At 36.9% G+C, this 12,064-nt stretch overlaps 1 protein-coding gene across 3 annotated transcripts in view; it reads left to right on the top strand.

Annotated features, from left to right (window-relative positions):
- The window catches only part of scube1 (signal peptide, CUB domain, EGF-like 1), a 269,935-nt gene that overhangs the window by 67,292 nt on the left and 190,579 nt on the right, over nucleotides 1-12,064 (top strand). For all 3 annotated transcript variants that reach the window (XM_072267854.1, XM_072267853.1, XM_072267852.1), the window contains one exon: nucleotides 11,652-11,786. In XM_072267854.1, coding sequence (XP_072123955.1) covers nucleotides 11,652-11,786 — 135 coding nt within the window. The remainder of the gene's footprint in view (nucleotides 1-11,651; nucleotides 11,787-12,064) is intronic.

The following is a 12,064-nucleotide window of genomic DNA, read 5'->3' as shown; positions in this document are numbered from 1 at the left end:
TTACAACACATTTTATGTATTTCATTTATTTTACAGCTATAAAATATGGACCAATAAAGTGTAGTTTTTTTTTGTATTTTATCCTGAGGATTTTTTCATGAACAACATTAAAGCAATGGCAGGAATGATGAAAAATTGCCAATGCATGCACACTTTATATGAAAAATACTCAGCCATATTCATGAAAATATTAAGTGTAGTTTGTCTAGTTGCTGCTGCGAGTAGTTGATTTCATTGAATCTGATTGACCATTAAAATCAGATTGCATATTTCAGAATGATTAAATTGAAATTCATGCCCATTTTAATGAATGTTTTCATTATTTATTTTAAAAATTAATGTTTTCATGTTTTCAGAGCAAAACTAAGTACTTTTAAATCACAGTGATATGTATTTAATGAAGTGAGCACCTCCTTGTTTAAAAGCAACACACACAAAATGCTGGAGGAACACAGCATGCCAGGCAGCATCTATGGAAAAGAGTACAGTTGACATTTTGGGTTGAGATCCTTCATCAGGACTCTTTTCTCTTGTTCGTGATTGACCTCCTTGCCTCCATTCCCTCTCTAGTTAACGATTTTATGATTACCTAGTCCACCGTTCCACCTATTATTGCTCCTCCCAGAGTCTCCCCTTACTGCCTACTTAGAATTGAAGTGGGCTCCTCATCTTACCCAGCTGTAGGGAGCTCATTGGCTGTACTTCCAGAAATTACTCTAAGTAATCTTATTCTTCCCAAGGATATTTTCCACATAATCTTCACCTTTCTGGATTAAAACAACTGCACTTCTTCTCCATCCCACTCCTTCAGAGCACAGGTTTACGTAATGAGTACCCTGCACTCAACTCAAAATCCTGTATTGATCTGTTCGTCTTATTCCTTCAGATCCTGTTCCTTTTTTTTTGAAATCTCAATACCTGTTTCTCAATTATATTATGCTTATCCCCCAACTTCACTTCCACATATCCTTCACCATGATCCCAGGTCTCATTGAATTCCTTTTCCCCCAGTAGAGAATTCAAAACTGACAGGCTTGTAATTTCAGTAAATTTAGGCCATGTTTATTGTGTAATTAATATTTCAGTAATATTGCAAATATATTGTTGATTAAGCATTCTTTTAAAAAATAATTTATTATATGTTAAATGTGAAAGTATGTGAATAGCATACATCTTTACACCACTACGTCATATGCATGCACCTCACTTAAGGTAAAATCAAAGTTTTCTCTGGCTCCCTTGTTTTTCTTTCAGTTAGTTTTATGTCGTAGAGTTACAAAACATAATAATGGTCTTGAGGAAGTTTTAAACAAACCTAAGATGACTGTCTACATGTTGAAGTGCAGTGAGATATTTGAGTTTAATAAAAGTGCTGAATGTAGTTTCTTCAGAAAAGGAGAGGGTTGAGTTTTAAAAAAAGCCAAAAATTGACTAAATTCACAGATCCATAAACAGTGAGTACTGGATGATAACAGTTGTAAATAAAGGCAGAAATGGCTGACTACATCAAAAGATAGGTGTATTCAATTGTACAAGAGATATTTGATGTATCCTGAGCAAATTGATCAGTATTTTGAAGCAAATGAAATACCCAATATAAAGTGGGTGCCAGTTTTGCTGAGTTCATTGGGTGAAAAAGCATAGTTTGCGAAGAAGGGTCTGGACCTGAGACAATGTCAATTTGTTCATTTCTGTGGATGCTGCCTGACCTGCTGAGTTATTCCAGCATAGTTTGTGTTTTGCTACAGTTTGCTTAGAAGTTTAAGACCATAAGACATAGGAGCAGAATTAGGCCATTTGGCCCATAGAATCTGCTCTGCCATTCAATCGCGGCTGATCCTTTCTTCCCCTCCTGAACCCTATTCCCCAACCTTCTCCCCATAACCTTTGATGCCATGTCCAATCAAGAGCCTATCAATCTCTGCCTTAGATACACCCAATGACCTGGTCTCCACAGCTGCCTGTGGTAACAAATTCCACAAATTCACCACCCTCTGGCTAAAGAAATTTCTCTGCATCTGTGTTTTAAATGGATGCCCCTCTACCCTGAGGCTGTGCCCTCTTGGCCTAGACTTCCCCACCATGGGAAACATCCTTTCCACATCTACTCTGTCTGGGCCTTTCACTATTTGAAAGGTTTCAATGAGATTCCCTTCCCCTCATCCTTCTAAATTTCCATGAGTACAAACTCAGAGCCATCAAATATTCCTCATATGATAACCCTCTTAGATGAGGAGCCCAAAACTGTTCACAATACTCAAGATGAAGCCTCAGCAGCATATCCCTGCCCATGTATTCAAGAGCTCTTGAAATGAATGCTAACATTGCATTTGCCTTCCTCACTACCGACTCTACCTGCAAGTTAGCTTTTAGGGTGTTCTGCACAAGGACTGCCAAGACACATTGCATCTCAGATTTTTGAATTTTCTCCCCATTTTGAAAATTGTCTGCACATTTATTTCTACTACCTAAGTGCATGACCGGCATTGTATTTCATTTGCTACTTTCTTGCCCATTCTGCTGACCTGTCTAAGTCCTTCTGCAGCCTTCCTGTTTCCTCAACATTACCTGTCCCTCCATCAATCTTCATATCATCTGCAACCTTGGCAATAAAGCCATCTATTCCATCATCTAAATCATTTATATACAGAATAAAAAGAAGCAGGCCCAACACTGAACCTGCAGAACACCACTAGTCACTGGCAGCCAACTAGAAAAGGATCCTTTTATTCCCACTCTCTGTCTTCTACCAATCAGCCAATGTACTAACCATGTTAGTAACTTCCCTGTAATACCATGGGTTCTTAACTTGGTAAGCAGCCTCACATGTGGCACCTTGCCAAAAGCCTTCTGGAAGTCCAAATATACGACATCCACAGCATCCCTGTTATTTATCTATCCTCAAAGAATTTCAACAGGTTCGTCAGGCAAGATTTTCCTGTAAGAAAACCATGCTGACTTTGTCCTTTCGTGTCCTGTATCACCAAGTACTCCATAACCTCATCCTTAACAATTGACTCCAACATCTTCCCAACCACTGAGGTCAGGCTAACTGGCCTGCCATTTCCTTTCTGCTAACTTCATCCTTTCTTAAAGAGTGGAGTGACAATTGCAATTTTCCAGTCCTTTGGCATGATGCCAAAGTCCCATGATTTTGAAAGATCATTGTTAATGCCTCCTCAATCTCTAATGCTACCTCTTTCAGAACCCTAGGATGCAGTTCATCTGGTCTGGGTGACTTATGTACCCTTAACTCTTTAAGCTTTTTGAACACCTTCTCCCTTGTAATAGTAACTGCACTCACTTCTCTTTCTTCATAGACTACAATATCTGGCGCATTGCTAGTGTCTTCCACAGTGAAGCTAGATTGCCTGCAGGCCGAAGGAATTCTTTCCAAGGTTGAGTGGAACCCATGGGTAATGCCTGTGGTTCCAGAAGCCAAGAAGAATGGATCTGTCAGGATCTGTGGTGACATTAAGGTCACCATCAACCCGATACTGAAAGTAAATCAACACCCTCTGCCCAGGATAGAGGGTATCTTTGCACCCATACAAAATAATTAGGAGCTGGAACAGGAACGTATCAGGGAAGGAGTGGGCATGGCGAGACCAGGACAGGCTGAGGAAATAATCAATAAATGTTCATGAATGAGTTCAGGAATTTGAAGTCTAACTCTGATTTCAAATGGGTTTCAGGAGATTGGGTTAAGGCAGGCAAACAAAGTAGGGCAAATGATGCAGTCGGGCGTCATTGCTATGTTTTGTAACTCTATGACATAAAACTGATTCAAAGAAAAACAAAGGAGCCCAAGAGATGCAAGTAAACTTTGGTTTTACTTTAAGCGAGGTGTGCACATATGATGTGGTGGAGTAATGATGCATGCCATTCATGTACTTTTACATATAATCCATTATGAATTATTTAACCAAATAAAGAATGCTTAATCAACAATATATTCGCAATATTACTCAAATATTACTGAAACATTAAATACACAACACTCCCCTCCCCTCCAACTTAGCTATAAACTGCAATTCAATAGAAAATGCATCTCAACTATATACACTGCATAGAACATAATACAACTACTATATTACATCCACAGCATAGTAAATTTTAAATGTTCCATTCAGGCCTAAAGATATAATCACTGTGGGGGATTTCTGACTCTTGAGGGATAATGCCTTTCCTGACAAGCAGAATCAGTCTGTTTGGCAGGTGAGAATTGTGAAACAATTTCATGTTCTGTGGTCTCCGTAGTGGTTTTAGGAGTTGACTCTGGGACTACAGGAAGTGGTTCTGACAGCTCTGGACACCTTTCTTGTCTAACAATTGATTCTGCTCCCCTCAGCTGATGGTTGTGTTATCTCCAGGTGACATCAGACACAAACTCCACTGTGTAGGAGAGTGGTCCAGTTCTGTCTCTAAGCTTTCTAAGTGCCTATTTTGATCATCTCTGTAGTCCCTCGCCAGGACTGCTTGTCCAGGGATGAAACATTGAACCTCCTTGTTTGAGAATCACGCAATTTTTCTCATCTGCTTGTTCTGCATATTCCTTTTGAGATTGCGTTTTTGGCAGATCAAAGTGTGAGCGCAAGTGACAACCCAGGAACAGCAGAGCTGGTGAGTTGGTGGTTGTGGAGCGTGCTGCATTGCAATATGCAAGGAGGAAATTGATGAGCTTCTGATTTAGTGCCAGTGTACTATCTTCTGCTGAAATTGCTCATAATGCATTCCTTAGATTTTGGATAAGCCTTTCTGTCAAACCATTTGTTACTGGTTGGTACGGTGCAGATGTAATATGTCTTAATTCCATTTATTTTCAGGAATAAACTGAAAATGCTATGTCAGCAGAACACACAACACTGACACTGAATCAGATGTTGGGGGTTAAGATATTGTACAGATGGCAACTGGCAGGACTATCTGAATTTAGTGAACTTCTTGAAATTACTCTCTTTAGGTTGGGAAAATTTCATCTTTGTGTCAGTCCTTTTAAATGACGGTGAGATTATGATGTAGTGGACCATAATCTGTCTGCCACCATTGAGTTGGCACCAAATCAGTGAATAAAGTGGCGTTTTTTTAAAATGCCAAGGACAGATGATCTCAAGTTTGTATCAGTTTGTCATTCCCCGCTGTTTAAATGCCTTGGAGCTCGTAGATATTGAAGTCAATGACTGGGGAATCAATGTAACAACATGTACTGTCCTTTCATAAACTGATTTTCTTGTTGTAAACCATAGATAGCATTTGGAACAGCTTGGAACATTTTGCAGACTGCTTTACCATGTCACACAATAGCATGGAGACATTTGAAAAAGCAACAGAATATGAGAACATCCATTGCAGAGTTTTATAACCAATTTTGAATAACTGCTTCCAGAATCCAGCTTTGGACTAGGCCAGCAGTTAGTAGTTTGCCCTTCATTTTGAGTGACTGCCCAGAGTTGGCATCAACAGAATAACATGAAACTTAATCATTTTTTGAGACCGTTGCTGGCTTCCATTGAAACTCCTCCACATGATGAGTTTTATCATGCAGCTCAGATATGTATTTTTGTTTGTAAGTGTACTTTACTTGTATATTTATTAAACTGATTAACAAGCACCAGGAGGCCTGTTTACTGACTATGCTCAAAACCTTTAGAACTATTCAGAACTAAGAATGTTTTCGATGATTAGCCAAATACATAATCCTTCCTTGTTGATGTTGGAGAAAAGTTTGTTACATCGAAGAAGCTGACAGATGCTCAATATTAATTCCATTCTAGTTTAAAAATAAACAATACTTTGAATCTTCTCAACACCACATTTCACATAACAAAATGTTATGAGAAAACACTGTTCCAAATGATGTAAATGATGTGGTGTTGACATTGTACATCTGTCAACATCTATTAGTAGCTGTACATGCTGCCATATAAATAGCAAGCTGCCAAAACACAAGAATGTGAGAAACAGAAGCAGGAACAAACCATTCAGCCCCTTGTAACTGCTGTGCCATTCAACATGTTAATATTCAGTCTTCACTTTGGCACTGCTTTTCTGTGCAAAGTCTGTATCTCTTCTATCCAGCAATATCTCAGAATCTATCAATCCTCCTGCCTTGAATATACTTGGCAATTGAGCCTGCATGATCCCCTTAGGTAGAGAAGTCTAAAGTTTCACTCCTCACTAAATAAGGCTAGTCCCTTAGCTTGAGACAGTGGACCCCAGGGAAACATTGGTTTAAACTTGCCTTGTCAAACTCTGTAATGAATTTTGTATGTTTCAAAGATCTAATTCTTTTGAACTAAAGAGTATATTCCACAGTTTATTTGATTTCTTTAAGGGTAATATTTTCATTCCAGGAATCAGTGAAGGTGGACTTTTTTGTAGCTCTAATTATGTTATTTCTTGTAAAAATTGTGTACAATTTGTGTCTAATTTGTTTTTCTTGTGAATCTTGTGGATCTGATACTGCTACAAGTAAGATTTTCATTAAAACTTTGCATGTCCGTACTCAGGGATAAGATCATAAATTCAGCTTTGGCTTTTAATTTGTGAACCTCCATTGCACCCCCTTTATTACAAGTGCATCCTTTCTTTGATAGGAAGACCAGACCTGTCCATTTTATTCAGATGTCATATTACCTGGGCCCTTATAATTGCAGGAGGTTGTCGCTGTACCCATACACAAATCCTGTGGCAATAAAAGCCAGCATACAGTCTGTCCTAATAGTTTGCTATACCTACATGTTTGCATTGAGATTCATAAACAAGGATGCCCAGGTCCCCCTGACTATTGATATCTTTTAATCTAAAAATGTACTTCATATTTCTATCATTGTTTCACAAAAGTGGCTGACTTCATATTTTTTCTCATTATATTCCATCTGCCATCTTGTCACACATTCAATTAAACTATCTCTACATCATCAAAATCCACAGTGTCACCCAACTTTGTATAATCATCAAATTTAGATATTTTACAATTGCCCTTTCATCCCGCAGAGTGACATAGACCATGAAAAGGGCTGCAGCATAGATATCTCTGGCAATCTACAAGTCACATCCTCTCAGCCTAAATGTCTTGTGTACTGATGCATTTTGCTTGCTGCCTGTGGACCAATTTTCAGTCCATACATATATATTACTCCTAATCCCGTGGTCTAATTGTATTCAATAATCTCTAGTGTGATACTTTATCTGTGGCCTTGGAAGACTAGATCCACCATATCTACTGGTTTCCTTGATATATTTCGCTAGATCGAATGTCAAAAAACGGAGTTGTAAAATGTGATTTTTATTATTTCACATTGACCATGATCAATTCTATTATATTGCTCAAGTACCTTGTTGTAACATCTATTTTAATAAAGGATTCTAACATGATTCCTCCTATTTATGTCAGGTGCATAGTTCCTTGTTTTCTCTACTCCTATTTAAATAGAGGGGTTACATTTGCTACATTCCAATCTATGGGATGCATTCCAAAATGATGGACCTTTGGGAGATGGCAACCAGTAACTGCCAACTTCAAAACCTGAGAATGAATGTATTTGTGTCTTGAGGATCTATTGTATTTCAGTCCCATTAATTTCTTCAAATTATTTTTAGAAATGCTAATTTGCCCATTATTTACTCAGATTTGAACTCCTTTATTTCGCCAATAGTTTTTTAAATGTCATCTTCTGTGGCGACAGGTTCAAAATATTTATTAAACTTCTTTGTAATTTCTTCATTTTCCAATATAATTTCTCATGTTTCTGTTCCATGTCACCTTTTACTTATTGTTTGCTTTTTTACAATTTCTGTTGAAAACTTACAGTATCAATGATTCTTGTATTATTCTGGTATTCTGTTTTTCATTGTTAACATCTTGGTCCCCTGCTGAATTCTGAAGTTTTCTTGGTCTTCAGGTTTACCTTTTTATTACACATTATGCATTTTCCTTTGATCTAATATCATTTTGATAGCCAAGGCTGGACCACTTTTCCTGTGGGATTTTTGTTTCTTAAATTAACTTATATTCATTATTAACTATTTATTAATAACTTAAATGTTTGGCATTGCTTGTTTACTGTCATACAATTTTATCTATCACATCCAATTTATACCTTAAACCTTGCTTTACTCAGATTTAAGACCTTGCTTTCAGAATTGAATCAAATCACTTTTGAGGCATTGAATAAAATTATATCATATTATGGATTTGTGAATTCTTCTCTCCTCCCTATGTTTTATTCTCTGAGTTCCATTCTCTCTCTCCCTCTTATTAGATTACAAATCTGCAATAGTTGTCCATGTGGAGATTGATGAGGACAGCCATTTCAACTACCACAGAAAGGAAGCCTTCCACTTAAATAGTGTCATTTCTTTTGGGACATCCAACAGTTTTTCTAGTTAAAAGCTTATGTTGAAATGTTGTTACAACATTTCTGTTTTGAAGAAGGCCATCCATTTGTGCCCATTAAAATCCCTCAAAGAGACTTACAGTAACAATGGACAGCCTGTTTCTGTAATGTTGAGTGAAGTGAAAAAATGTTGATCCGGGCAACTTGAAGAAATTTCCAGCTCTGAAAAATAGGTGTCAATTAATAGGTACTGTTCCTTGACACAAGTGTAGCTAGTTACACATGAACCAAGAATAAATTGTTATAATTTCTGATTTGAGTGCTCACTGTAGGTAGAATCATACCAAGAGGCTTTAGTGAAGAAACATACTCAATTTATAAGAACACAAATACAATTTACAACACAACAGCAAAATATGTATTTGAAATAAACACAAAATTTAAATTAAAAATATAGAGATCTCTTTTGAATATTCAATCACTGGTAATATAAATTCATATCTGCATTTGAGCAATGTATAACAGTTGGGTAGAAGCAGTTCTTGAGGCTGTTACTAGGTGGTTTTAGGTTTTTGTTTCTTCTGCTAGATGGTAGAGGAGAGAAAAGAGAACGTCTGGAGTATATGGGGACTGATTATGGTGGCTACTTTACTGAGGTTGAAGTGTAGACAGAGTCCGTGGAGGGAAGCTGGTTTCCATGATGTGCTAAGCTGTGTCCATGGCCAATTTGTAGCTTTGTTGGTCATGGGCGGAGCAGTTGCCATTCTAAGCCATGATACATCTGGATAGGATACTTTCTACTGTGCATCAATAAATATTGGTGAAGATCAAAGAAGACATGCCAAATTTCTTTTGGCCCCCTGTCCCCTCCCCCCCCCCCCCCCCCAGGAAGTAGAGGTGCTGGCAAGCTTTGTGGCATTTATGTAGTTGGACCAGGACAGGCTGTTAGTGATGCTTATTCCTAGAAACTCTTGACCTCAGCACCATTGATGTAAACAGGAGCATATGAACCAGCAACCCCCTTCCTAAGTCAATGACCATTTAACATTATTACTTCATTGTTGCTTACATTTTCTTTTATTAAGGTTTTTTTATATTTGAAATGTTATCTCCCATTTGAGACAGATTACCTGTAATTGTATTTTGTCATTGCAATTATTCATGGAATATGTAACTTGCAATCTAACATTCAAAGATGAATAATGTTAACATACAGTATGAACTGAAGTGTGTAAAATTTCAATAATAGTCTGCCACAATGTTTTTTTCATGATAGCAAAGATAAATCATTTGTTTATTGTCTGAAACTAATTTTAGATTATATTGTGCAGAATATGAATTAACTATTTGGTAAGAAGCAAAAACATTTTAAACAATTTCACTCTTGTAATTTCACTATGTTGCTTCCAATTGACAAGTAAAGAAGTGGGTTTTAGTATTCATTGGAAAATATCTGCTTAGTGTAAAAGCAAATGCAGCATGTAGATGTAACTTCCTGTTCATTGGATGTTGAAGTAAATTATTGTAACCTCTAACAGATTCTAGCACGTCCAAGAATGGAATCTTCCATGTAGCTGCAAAAACAATACTCACAAAAGAACATTTATGCTTCGAAGAATGTCCAAAAAAGAGTAACAGGGATAAGCCCAGGTCCTTTGGCTCAAGTTACTAAAAGCAGCACAGAACCAGTTAGTGTTATAGGATAAAAGAATTTGTATATAATAAATTGATAAGGAAACGAGAACATCTAATGTGAATACTAAGCATGGAGCAAGAATGTACAATAAAATATTCATCATATTGAAATGTAAAATGCTGTAATTTCCCTCATGAAATAAAATGTGGAGAGAATGTCTGTGTAAAAAGCAACTATTGCAGTCGGAATTCGGAAGAGAAGTATAATTATTTGGTTAAGTGTGGGACTGAAGATAATAATGTTAAGTGTGCACAAAGATGCTTAAGCACTTAATAGGCACAGCAGTCCGCGAGCTTTAGCAACAGGAAACAATGTCTGTGGAAAGCAGTGATTAAGGATTAAATAATGAAGAATAACAGCTAAATATAAGACATAGGATCTGTGAAATAGGCTATTTGACTCATCAAGTCTGCTCCACAATTTCATCTTGGCTGATTTATTATCACTGTCAACCCTATTCTCCTGCCTCCTTCTCCCAATAACCTTTGATGCCCTTACTAATCAAGAACTTATCAACTTGCATTTTAAATATATCCAGTGAATTAGCCTCCACAGTCATCTGTGGCAATGAATTCCATAGATTCACCACGCTCTGGCTAAGAAATTCCGTCATCTCTGTTCTAAAGGGACATCCTTCTATTCTGAGATTCTGCCCTCTGGTCCTAAACTCCCCTACTACAGGAAACATGTGAGAGTATATGGACCTTGAAGTCAAATTTCATTCCAGAAAGAAGAAGGATTTATGGAGATTTTCATGAGGAAATGAAATAACAGTCCTTTATGAAGTGAGCCATACCTGATCTGTGGGATAAATAGATAATCAGTGAGTTGATCAGGTTTTAAATGCTGAAGTATATGATGCATACTACTCAAAGGAACAATGAATGCAGAGGGGCTCTGCTTTCTTTGCTGAATGACCAGATTTCAAGTATAGCTAATATGACCTTGGAGTTGGCACAATTACAGCTCTTGGCTTCATTTCTACATACTAGCATGTTATGCCAATTTTGTCTACTAGAAAGATATGGACGACTGGAAGAAGGGTTTGCATTTTTAAGTTCAGGAGCAACAATATCTATTGATACCTTTTTTTTTGAAAATTGGAATTCCAAAATATTGTGGGAAATAATATTCACAAAAGATATTTTTTAATGGTTCCTTGTTTATGAGAAGAAAAGGTAATGCAGATGCAGTTAATTAGTTTAGCTTTGGTTTGTGATGGCTAAGAAAAATAGAAGTTTAAACATAATTTGGGATGGAAAGGAATGTTGCCCCCATAAAATTTATGAAATGTAGACCATCAGCATAACATTCAAGTGAAGGTATTAAAAGGAAATCTAAGAAGAACATCAGCTGTGGCTTGTAACGTGCATTTGTACGAAAAAACTCAGTTGCTTTCCCAAAATAATGCAATAATACTACATTATTTTTCATCTTCCTACTGTGGGTTTAACAGGATGGTAAAATTGAAGATTGTAGAAGCACTCTACACAAACTGCTATAAATTATCCAATTCATGCTATTTTTAATGTCAAATATCACTATAATTTATGATATTTTGTTTCTTAAATGTGCAATTTCATTTGCTAAGAGGAATTTTTCTTTCAAATTTGCAGATGTGAATGAATGTGATGACAATAATGGTGGCTGTCAGCAAATCTGTGTTAATACCATGGGCAGCTATGAATGTCAGTGTAAAGAGGGATTCTTTCTGAGTGATAACCAACATACCTGCATCCATCGTTCTAATGGTGAGTGTATATCTGCCGTGGGGGTGGGGGGCTTACTATTGTGTGGGAAAGGGAATGTGAATCAAAAGCTACCTCTAGGTTCAGTGACTTAAGTTGTGCAAAAAACCATGTTAGTGAGGGTGGAATAGAAACTGAGTTTACCCAAGAACATTATGTTGTTTTGCTGAATAAAAGGTTCATGTTATTTTGTTTACTGAAAATACTGATCTTTGGATTTGTATTTTGCTCCTTGGTGTAATAAATGTGGGTAACACAATCTTTAATCTTTATATTACTAA

The sequence above is a fragment of the Mobula birostris genome, chromosome 9 (assembly GCF_030028105.1).
Source record: "Mobula birostris isolate sMobBir1 chromosome 9, sMobBir1.hap1, whole genome shotgun sequence".
In the NCBI taxonomy this organism is placed as follows: domain Eukaryota; kingdom Metazoa; phylum Chordata; class Chondrichthyes; order Myliobatiformes; family Myliobatidae; genus Mobula; species Mobula birostris.
Note: the sequence above shows the minus strand (reverse complement) of the source record. Positions and strands in the feature narration are given on the sequence as shown.